A 12032-nucleotide genomic window follows, 5' to 3' on the forward strand; every position below is an offset into this window, starting at 1 on the left:
AGACTTGGAGAGATTGTAAAAAAAAAAAAAAAAAAACATAGTGTAAACACGTCTCACGCTTGTTCATACCGCCTCTGACTGCACATTTTCAAAGCCCATCAGTCATCTGACTTGTCTCGCACTCGTTTGCTGGCAGGGAGATGCGTCAGCTGCTCCTTTGTCTACATTAAAGCCTTTCTATTCCCTGTCACATCACTGAAATCTTCCTACAAGGCTGCTGCTGCTCTTGTTGTTTTCTTGTTTTTTCATGTTGTGAAGTTTATAGCACAGGAGGGACTTGGTTCATGATGCTTTTTATGAAACATATTGTTTCATGATTATAAATCTTCCAGACGATTTGCATGCAAATGCTTCCTCAAAATGTCAACAAGCAAGGCGTTAAAAAAAGCTTATGCCAACATAATAAAGTTTATTTTTGAACACATGAAATATGGATTTATTTCTGCATGCTTGGATGTGTACCTGCATGGAGGTGTGAATACAAACAGCCCGAGGTGTGACAGGGTTTCTCCTCGTCTTCCCCGTGTGTCAGGCAGGGACACGGTGTCACTCCGTTTAGCCAAGCTGCTTCTTGCAGATTAAACCTCGTCTCCGGGGAGAAGCCCTACTTTCCCCCTGCGCTGCTCTGGGTTGTCTCGGTCTGACTCGGCTCTGTTGTTGGAGGCTGACTGCTCCGCTCTGTCTGCTGCTGTAATACCCTGATCAAAGCTTGGCAGAAAATAGCATTGTCATACACTGGAAATCTGCTTAGACAAAAGTGCAACAGAAGGAAATGTGGGTCATTTGGAAAAAGAGACTGAGAGGCTCCTGGAGGGATTTTAGACTATTTGTACTCGGCAAAGCATGACCATGATGTTTATAGGATGCAAACAGAGTCAGTGACTGAACAGAATAAATAACTCAGTTATTCGTGTAATTTAAGAAGAAATCTGTTATGTAATGCATATAGTTGTTGTTTCCAGAGAAACCTAGCAACAAAGGCAATTTTATCCTTGAGCTCTCATTTCACCTTCAAAGGAAGGACTAATACAGAGATACAGTGCTCTTATTGCAGTACCAGTCTGGTAAAAATTACAGTAGAGCCCCAGTTTTTTAATCGGCCAGCGATAATACCCGCCGATATTAGAAAATCCAGTGTCGGCAAATTTAATGGCAGATATGCCTCGATTTCTTCACCAGTCAAATAGCGTTTAATGAGTATCAATGTATTACACTAGCAGTTCTCTTCCACCAGCAGGGTGCGCTATATGTATTACAACAAGCATGATCACACTCCAGAGTGTCAGGCAGTTACATGTAAATACGCGCTCACTTTCCCATTATGTGACCATATTGTCTTCATTATATATGTCTGTGTTTCAGTTTTCCAGTACAGGCGTATACTATGATTCAAACACATAATAACACCATCACATCTCCACACATTCATGATGCACAAACTTAACAATTCTTTCATAGGAAACCTTTAAAATCAAAAAGAAGTATTTATAGAAAAACTATTTAAAGATCATGAACAACATCACAAGTTCTTCTGATTCCTTGTTTGGAATATCTTATTCCTAGAGTAGGACTGAGCCCTGCTTTTTTATCTCATTGACAACCAAAGAAAAAGACATACAAGGCTACATCAGAAGTGCCCTCACATGCCTCTGCCGGTGACAAGTTGTCTTGCCATTGTCACGATGCAGCTGCCAGAAGCTGTGCGCCTGCCTTTTATCTCCCCTCCTCTCTGATACACGTCCTTTGTGTCTTTGTCTTGTCTTTCACTGTCACCGTCTGTCTCTCCATCTTGCTACCTTTTGGCACATGCTCTGTCTCAGACTCGTATCTCTCGCTCTGTCTCATCAGTCTTTATCACCTCTTACTTCAGCTGTTGGGAAGGCAAGCGTGTGTTACAGTCGTGCTTTTGTCATCTTGGCATCATGTAGTTTAATATATAAGAACAAAGACAACATAATTACTTTCTTTTCTTAATATTGACTTAAAGGGTGACTTTGACATATTGAACACATTTTTTAAATCCTCAGAGCTATAGACCAGTAAGAACAGAGTCTGCTTTATTTACATCTGGCGGTGTAATTCTACTGATTCTTACCTTCGAGTAAATGTGAATTAAGTGGCTGCTTCTATAGTGATTTATTACTGTAACATCCCGCACAGCAGAGCCCCATGTTTCAGGCTGCATGTTTACAGCATGTGGATGAGATATTGTGAACCAGCTGTCACTGTTTGTTCAGCTGTTTGTTCAGATAGAAAGCCTCTCAATACTTGGCTGTGGAGCATTGTAGCTTTATTCATGTAAACCTGTTTCCGCATCATTTATCACTTTCTACAAACTCCAGACACATTTCTTTCACACTGATGGATGTTTACTTTGGAACCCATTTTACCCATGTCTTTTTCTGCTAAGAAAAACAGAAATGTTTTTGATTGTTTTAATGTCTATTTGGATTAAGTTGAGGGAAATGCCTGAAAACAATTCAATCATGAGCCAAGTTCATAATATTCCTTTTTGCACTCCTAAAAACGTTAACAAAAATGAATAAAATGTAATCAACATTGCTTGAGTCAATTATCCTAATCTTTCCAAGCAGGCCTTATATAGTTGGGCTCCTGTAAATGGGTCAAATGTGATTTGATTTATCAATACATGAGAGTTGATGCGAGCCTTCTGGCTAACATTGGCTTCCTCTTCCTGGCTCCAATCAGCTTTTAGAGCTGGCGCTGGTACGGCTGTATTAGTCTGCCATAACTGGCCTAAAGCTTGGTTTATACCCCTGCAACAAAGCAATGCTTATTGTTTAAATGTGTGATGGTCCATGTTTTTGCTGACCTCTATGGATCTCCTTGTGCAAGTGGGCCCCAGAAAGCTTTCCCCTTTTCTCCCCTTTATTGGTGGTCTTGTTCCAATTGGGGAAGTAGAAATGCACACTCTCTGAATTAGAATGCTAATGTTTTGATCAAGATTAATGCATTGATCCATTTTTCCAGTCTGCCGAGTCACTGACTACACTATTCCTCCACTGGAATAAAAACATAATGGGGTAGTTTATAAATCCCTGGGATAGAGGTGACAAGTGGCATCATCTGGAATCAATGATTGTATCTATGAAATGACCCATGTGGGGGGAAGTGCAATAAACAGCTCAATGATCTAATTACAAGCTACGGTTCATCAGCAGTAATTGCAGCATATGGAGGGAATCACTCAGAGGAAAGCTGTCACATTTTATGCTGCACGTTTGTGTGGACCTGTTGTGGGAGGAGGAAAGTTTGCCACAGTGGTAGACTGACAGCTATTACCTTTTTATCACAAAGGTCAGATGTACGCGCAAATATGTTAATTAGACTGATAGAAGTAACGACAGACGGACAGACTCCAAACATCCAGGAGCAGCAATGACTAGCACTTGACCTTCCTCTGTTTATGTGAACGATGGAAAACCTTGAAAGTTGAATTATGGATGAAGCAGGTGATTATGCAAAATATGTTAAATATTCCTCAGTAACATCTCAGCCCTTCAGCTCTTTCCACAAAGAGAAAGATTCTCGATGCAAATTCTAACGATCCAAGTCAGCAGTTTTGTTTTTGTTTTCCCAGAATAGATGTTTCTCTCTGAACAAAATAACAACTCCTTAAAGTCTGTCCTCAACTCTGCACTGGTGGAGCCCACCAGCTCACTAGAGATCAACACGGTGTGGTTCTTTTAATCAGCCAACACTCTGACTTCATCACATTTAAACATTGAATTGCAAATGATTCAGCAATGATTTCAAGGTTACACGCAGTGTGATTGAGTAAAGATGATTAATAGAGAATAATCAGTGTTTACAAAGTAGTAGAGAAAAAATGTAGCTTTTCTTAATGAAAGAATATTTTTTGTTTTTATGTAAGTAATGCTGTAGATTTTACAATTCTTTATTGATATGAAAAACACAAAAGTTAAGCATCCACCGCCTTCAATGAGGTGTAGACGAACACTGTTGCTATGATTAACAGATTGTTGCTAAGGACGTGGCTATGATCACGGATTAAGAATGATGGGTAAATTGAGCTGTGCGTACCAATCACATGGTTTTCTGACATGTTTGACATGTTTGATACTTGCACATGATGCCACTTGTCGCCTCTATTCAAAGCACTTTGAATTGCCTTGTTGTTGAATTGTGCTATATAAATAAACTTGCCTACGACTGAACTCACTCAGACAGTGAAAGAGCCACCAGCCAATTCCCCAACAGAGACTTGCTGATTGTGTCTGCTCAAAAAAGTGCCATAGCATCCGCAATCACCATGGTAACAACAGGCTTTTCATAATATATAGAATTTTTTTCTGTCCCTTTTTTCCAAATGTGTATTGTTTTTACCTTTCATATAAACTTAAATGAATTTAGGGTGAATTGTAAACTATAATGCATTCTTCGTCCTTGCATATAAGGATCTGAAGATCCTTTGAGAAACAGTGACTGGCTGCATGAGTTAACGGTGCTCGCTGGTGGACCTCAGATCTTTTATTTAGAACCACCAGCGTGTTTGAGCGTGCCCATGTAACATAAGCCTGCAAAGAGCATCATTCTGTTGGCTGATGAGCTGACTGGAAGAGTTTGGAGGTGAGGTTTTTTGACTAAAGCTCATGGGTTAAAATATTTAATATTCCTGGAAAAGTTTAGAGCATGGAGCAGATAAGCTTAAGACTGCATCACCGATCAAATTAACAAGGAAAGTTGCAGTTTCTGTTAGCAACTGGAGAGTGGTAAACTGCACATCCAGACCCACAGAGTCATGCTTTAATTATTGATCAACCATTTGGTCATTTTAGGCCCAAGACAAAAAAAAAAGTTATATATTTTGTACAAGCAGAAACATTCAGTGATGTAAACGTGCTGTAACTTCAGTTTAAACCAGGCAAACTGCCGCTCCTTGAGTCTCCACTTTAGGCTGACTGCAAAAGCCCTGGAAATCACATACACACCCATTCAAAGGAGTCCAATTTTACAGTAGATAATAAATCGTTTACTGCCTGGATTTGGAAAACAAATTTGATCTTTATAGTTCTTTTGTTGATCACGACACAATGTTTTATTTTATCAAGGATGATGCTTGGCTTTTGGTCTTTGCCTGGTGCTAGGGTGACCAAATGTTACTATGAGACAGAATTTTTACTGATAGGCATCAAAATTCCTCTTTAGAAACTGATGGGTGATGTTACTGAGACTACATCCATGTTTATACATCCCACGTTAAATAAGATTGTTGGCATCCAAAATCTGCTTGTTATGGAACACCAAAATGAGAAAACCAAATATACTTATTAGTTCAATGATAATATATTTTATTAACCCTGGTTATTAGACTGAGAAGTGTTTAGATGAACACATTCTATACAAACGCTATACATAGGTAAGATTTCTGTTTTTTTACAGGGGGCAGTGTAAACATATTGTGTTTCTCATCTCCTGTTGTTTAACATGACCTTTGACTGGAGGTGACTCGGCTGAAATCCCTCTACGAACACAGAGTCCTCCCCAGAATTAATTAGGAGAACCGTCTAAGACTGCCGAAGAAAAGGCTGATTGATCTGCAGCCGGTCAGAAATCCAATGTGGAGTAATTCACTGTGGGTACAATTAGGCTTTGTGCTGAGATGAGGAATATTATTTCAGCAGGTTTGTGTCTGAGCTGATAAAATGCTCATTAACAATAATGGGATGGTTCAGGTACTGTTCAAACTGTTCTTTGCTCCTTGTAAATCTTCATCTTCCCCTGTGTAAATAGTGTAATAAAGGCGGCTTTTAGGGTTTAGCACACAGTGTCGATCAAACCAATGAGTGTTTCTGTAACTCTTGCTCTAGCTTTTAAGTATTTCTCACAAAACCAGGTCTGGCTCTTATCCCTTTTATTTCTTCGTCCTTGCCTCAGTCTTTCCATCTAATCTGTGGATTTTATTTTGTCCTTTCTAACTGAATCCATTTTCTAAATGCTGCTTTCTTCTGTTTTCTCTTTATTGTTGTTGTTAGATATAATGCTCATCCTCGTCCTTGTCGAGTCCCAGGCAAGGTTTTCTTTTCCTAAATCTCATTTTTCACGTTTCTACTTCCCTCTCGCTAATGTCAGGTTGTTCCTTTTTTTTTTTATAGATTTCCACACACCCATAACGTCTGATGGCTCCTCTAACCTCTCTCTCTCTCCACTCTTTGTCCTGTGTTGTTGCCAGGCATGGCTGACTGAGATCCATGAGTACGCCCAGCAGGATGTGGTCCTCATGCTGCTTGGAAACAAGGCAAGTCATTGTGGGAAATTCTTATGACTGTAGGTAAAAACAGAGAGGAATTTACACTTGAGCTTTGCGTTAAACTTGAAGCCAAAATGGTTAGTTTGTGATATGTCCAATTATTTTCTGACTTTGAAAAAACAAATTTTTTACTTGATAAAATAAATCGTGTTGCTTTTTTATATAAGTTAGAGCTTTTTTTATAGTAACTAAAGTAGAGGATAAAATGGAAGACAGCCTTTATGCAGTTTTTAAAAAATCATCTTAGTAGCAAAAAGCCTCTCTTCTCTGCAGTCCATCAGCAGTCTATTGTATTCCTTTGTGCTTATCCAATTTGTGTCCAAAAACTATCGAGAACCAATCACTGAGTCACACTGTGACACTGCCTGACAGGCTCTTTGATTACATCGACTGTGGGCACTGAAGTTTACTTGGAGTCAGTGACTCACTGGAGAACCTTGTGTGTATTTTGTTTGGATATGAATAGTCCCAAAACTTCAATACTCTTTCTTTAGGTTTTCCAAACGCTTCCTTTTTTAGCATTGTTTTCTAAAAATAAATCTTATCCTATTTGACATTTAAAGATTCTGTATTCAGTAGGAACAAATGGGCTTGAGTTTAAAGCTCCTGTGAGGACCTTTAATAGCTGCTTCTGAAACAGACTGAAGCGATTATTGATGTCTCGCTTATTTTTTTATATTGTTATTAATAATGCATAAAACTGCTATCCCAGGATAGGTGTCATATAAAGAGATTTACAGCATGCTGCTGAAACAGCCTTTTTATTGTCAATATAAAGATTCCAGATGAGTGACACATTCGACTGTTAAAAGAAAGCAGGATGACATTTTACCGGGTCTGATGGTCATAAAGTATTGACATACAAACGCTGTGAGGATAATATAGAAAACATTTTCATGCTCCTTAATTAGCGGGATAGAAAAATATATTGTCTTATGCGCATCAGTAGCAATACACATTTATTGTATCTATATTAAATGTACAGTGTAATCAACAAGAGAGAGAGAGGGTAATGATGGGCAGAAAAGAAGCCCCAGGTCGGACTTGAACCTGGGCCATCCGTTGAAGGACTATAGCCTCTGTATATGGGGCGTGGCATAACCGCTAGGCCATCTGCTTCTCCCAATACACATTTCTAATACAAACAATTCAACCCTTAACCAGTCTAAAGCAAAGTGAGTCAATCATAGGTTTTTCCCCGAAAATGTAATTTCCTAAAATTAGTCATGTTTTTCTACAGTCCACTCACATACACGTCTGATAATGTCAACCTGTTAATTTGCAAATATCGGTGTTACACTATTTTTTTTTTGTATAACTGCCATTCACATCTCCCCTCTGAACAGAGACAGATGTCTCCGCCTTGGAGCTCGGTCTAGTTTCAGTCCCCAACACTCCATATCAGTCCCTAATTAGCACTCTGAGAGCCAATCTTGACTCATTAGCTGCAATCAGACCTGAACACCAGGAAAGCTTGAACGTAAGCTGTGGATAAATAGTGACGATCTGCCATGTGGGTAGGTGGATGTTGTGGTTTTAGCGCTGATGTTGGTGTTGCATGATGCTCTCATGTGTGACCCTGTTTTTCCTGTCACACTAGGCTGATGCAACTCATGAGAGAGTGGTGAAGAGAGAAGATGGAGAGAGGCTTGCAAAGGTAAATTCTTACATACAAATGCAAAATGAGTTTTCCCTACATAATTCAGCTGTCACAATAACTTTTCAAATGCAACTTTGATTCTGTGGAAGTTAAGGCCCTTTAAGTGAAAGATGGATTTCTCCTTTGTGTAATTTTACAAGGTATTTGTATGTATTATTGAATTTCTATGGAAGATATGAAGATTACCAATCTACCAGAAAGGGGAGATTTTTTTAAGGCTCAGTTCTTCTTTTCTTTCATGCTCTTTATCTCCAGGATTTAGACTCTCTGCTATTTGGAGGAAAATGTACCACCTGCAACCCAAAAAGATAAATGGAACAGAGAAAAAAACCTCAGCCATTTTCTTCCTCCTGTAGATGAAAGATTACATGATGAATATTTAGAGTATAGCTTCCTGCCTTCTGTGTCAAAATGTTTATCCGTCTGTGATAAACCTCGGCACTGCAACAGATGAAGCCGCTGAGCACTGAAACCAGAAGCAAACATTTATTTTGCTTTGCAGGCAGGCTTACAAAACAAATGGCAAACAGCTAAGTGGTTTGCTCCAGAAGTGGAAGCAATAAAGTGCCACTAAGTAACTTAAGGTCCAGTCCAGGGAAGAAACACATCTGTTATCTTCACCGTGGGCTGAGACTTATTCCACTGTTGAGGAAACGCTGGGAGACAAATCTGGCCATTCTTGCTAGATGTATCCCAAAAAAACAAGTTCACCATTGTACTGTAAAAGTCTATGATTTTTACATTTTGTGGTCAATAAGAAAAAGTATCATGATGTGACTTACTACATTGTAATTTCTCTGCTTTAGTCTTCTGTGTTTGACCATGTCTGAGATCTGACAGCTAGTCAAACTTCAGAAAGTTGCCTGAAATGATCTTATGCAAAAAGATGACCTCATTATCGGTGGCGCCGATAGCGCAGCGGCAGCGCGCGCACCATGTTGCGAGGCTTTGCTCCTCGCGCGGGCAGCCCAGGTTCGCGTCCGGCCTGTGGCCACTTTCCCGCATGTCTCTCCCCACTCTCTCCCTGTTTCCGACTCTATCCACTGTCCTATCAATAAAGGCAAAAAGGCCAAAAATAAACCTTTAAAAAAAAAAAAAAGATGACCTCATTATCTTCTTATTGTTGAATGGGAACAAATTTTGGGTCGAAAAAACGAGGCCGACCATGCAAACTTCTATTTATTACATCGTAAAATGTTTGTCTCTGGAGGAGGAAAAGGAAAAATGCAATAATAAAACCTGTACCTGTAAGATTAACAGATAAAAACACACGTGTCTCCTTATCAAAGAAAAACAGAAGATGTGTTCACAGTCATTTAAAGCACATACAATCAGCCATGTTTTTCTGTCATAACATTTTTGAGCAAAAGTGAGCACTGTAAGTTTAAAGGCTACTAACTCACTAAGTCAGCTTTTAGAATTACTTGGTCCCTATTTTGGGAACTTTTAGAGGCCATGAGCCAATTTCACACAAATCTTCAAAGCTAAAAGTTCCTATTACTTTTTTTTGCTTTGATATTGCAGGAGTATGGAGTTCCTTTCATGGAGACCAGCGCCAGGTCAGGTCTCAATGTGGAGCTGGCTTTTACGGCTGTGGCAAAGTGAGTATCATTCTCTCTTCAAGGGCTGTGGATTGGTTTAACTAAAGCTCTTTTCACACAAATGAAATGTTGCTGGGTGGCTCTTTATCTCATGTCCCTCATAGTGGTGGGGGTTGTGTCAGGAAGCACAGTGTGACTTTAGATCAGTGCTCCATTTAATTGGACGAAGCAAAGAAGAGTTTGAAGCAGCTTCATTACATGCAAGAAGATACCAACGTGTCACATGATAAAAGTCACAGCCCCCTATCCTCTTAGTGAAATACCCTGGATATTTCCTGCCACACTCGCCATTCAGCTAACCTTGAATTCTTGCAGAGATTTTACTAGGAAAAGTGTGGATGAAGTCAAAATTGTTTCCATGCACACATGCAGTTCTAGAAAATTTCTGAAGTTTTGTGCATACATGAAAGGTGCTTCAAGGTCGATTTGGCATTTTGATCAGCTAAATTCACATTAGCATCGAACTAAAACGATGTATGTTTTGAGCCTTTCAATAAATTGATAAACTCTTAAGCATTTTTCTTTCAAGGAGCAAAAAATAGACAAAAAAATATTGTAGCAAACCATTACAAGCTGCACTTAGAGAAAGTTAAAATATCAAGAATTGAAACAGTTCAGAGTCTGTTGCAGATTAAATTATTACTTTGCACATAATTTGGCTCATACTGGCAACATCTTTAACATGAAGATAGCAGAAAACAAAATCAGGAACATTTTTCATTTTTCTCTAAAAATGTCATGAGATTTTATTTGGCAGTATATATTTAGGACAAATTATCAATTTCATCTTTTGATTACTTTATACAGTATGTCGTCTGCTTGCATATAGACTTGATTGTTGTTTATCAATGTGTGACTCCTCTTCTTGTTTACTCCTGGTCCCGTCCTCTTCCTTTGACTCAGGGAACTGAAGCACCGGTCCACAAAGGATCCCAGCGAGAAGTTTAAGCTGCAGGAGTACGTGAATAAGGAGATGAAGGGTGCTGGCTGCTGCAGGTCTTAAAGCCTTCTACGGCGGCTCTCTGGATCTGTGCGTGTATTATGTGTTTGAATCACTCATGGTCATATCTGAGATGAAGAGTCAGCTCCAGCGAGGTAATATCTTTTGTGTCCTTCTGTCTCTCCACTCAAACCCCAAACTGTAGTCCTGAGCTCATCTCTCTTTCCGTCCACCTTCTGCAGCTGTGAATGTAGCCTCGAGTTATGGTTTGCAACAAAGTTGAGTGCTGCTCACCTCGGTCATTGTCATAAATGGACATCGTTTTCCCCATAACTGTAGCTGCATGATAGTAACTCTCCTCCTTCATGCAGACACCAACCAAATAGATTTGCACAACTGTGTTTTGTTATTGTAAAGGGAGTTAATTACATAATGTCTTTTTTTTTTTTTACAATATCATTTTGGATGAATGTTACTATAATAGATGTGTAGTGATGTGTCGCCTGTCCATGCCTCAGTGTTCATGTCAGTGATTCTACAGGCTATTTGGAGCCAAATTAGCTCACCAGCATAAACTCGATCTAAGCATCGCCATGATTCAGCGGTGGATATTTGGGAACTCATTTAACATAACAGCATATAGAAGTGGCGATTTTGTTTTTTTGTAAGTTTCTAGTTCAGAAAAGCTGAAATGTTTGATTCTTTTAACAGATTAGAATTTATGCTAGATGAAAAAAAAAAGGAAGTATACAGTAGTTTAAAGGAACCGTTCAGATACCTGGCAGAATATTAAACCTTTTAGGCATTTTTCCAAAGTAAGAGGATCATTGTTGAATCTTGGAGTGCTCGAATGCAACCTCTCTATTTGATAATAAATATGACTTTTGTTTTGAAATGACTTTAAAGGGTCATACACACTGTACGTAATCTATACTGATTGCTGTAAATACTTGATTTCTGCTTGTAAAAGATAAGATCGTGGAGATCAACACTGTAATGGTTCATTAGCCCAGGGTGAGAGGAATAGATGTTTATTATACTGTCAGTGTTTCCTAAAGTAACACTCTTAATTTGAAGTTAACAGTGCAACATTAGTCTGCTGCTTGCTTTTAGAAACAATCCTGAATATATAGATGGGGTATAATAGTGCCATGTTTTCTTAAATGCATTGATCAGTATGTTTCTTAAAAATGTATGTTCTCCATTTTAGAAGCATTTGCCTCTTTTTGATACGACTGTTGCTTTGATAGAATTCATGGTAGTCACAGAAACAGAATCTCTGTACAGTATTCACAGTATTTTCCAAACTTAATGTTCCAAGTTATGTAATGATTTTGGCTTTAACTATTTTTCAATGTGCAACTTCTTTCTTGTAACTGAAAGTTAAATCCAATAAAACTGAAATTAATGTGACTTTACTGCTTTTTAACATGGAGGACCATGTTTCACTTTCAGGTCAACAGTTTCCTTTCCAACTTCTCCACTGTGACTGGAGAGCAATCAGGGCGGAGCTGCTCCATCATAATACTGCTTAAGTTT

At 38.9% G+C, this 12032-nt stretch overlaps 1 protein-coding gene across 1 annotated transcript in view; it reads left to right on the forward strand.

Annotated features, from left to right (window-relative positions):
• Positions 1-11906, forward strand: part of LOC306837792 (ras-related protein Rab-26-like) — a 56125-nt gene extending 44219 nt beyond the window's left edge. The window contains exons 6-9 of the mRNA XM_079365592.1: positions 6215-6280; positions 7893-7949; positions 9477-9553; positions 10457-11906. Of these exons, the coding sequence (XP_079221718.1) occupies positions 6215-6280; positions 7893-7949; positions 9477-9553; positions 10457-10556 (300 nt within the window). The 3' untranslated portion in view covers positions 10557-11906. The remainder of the gene's footprint in view (positions 1-6214; positions 6281-7892; positions 7950-9476; positions 9554-10456) is intronic.
• Positions 11907-12032: the final 126 nt, after the last annotated feature.

The sequence above is a fragment of the Symphodus melops genome (genome assembly GCF_947650265.1).
Source record: "Symphodus melops genome assembly, chromosome: 17".
NCBI classification, from domain to species: domain Eukaryota; kingdom Metazoa; phylum Chordata; class Actinopteri; order Labriformes; family Labridae; genus Symphodus; species Symphodus melops.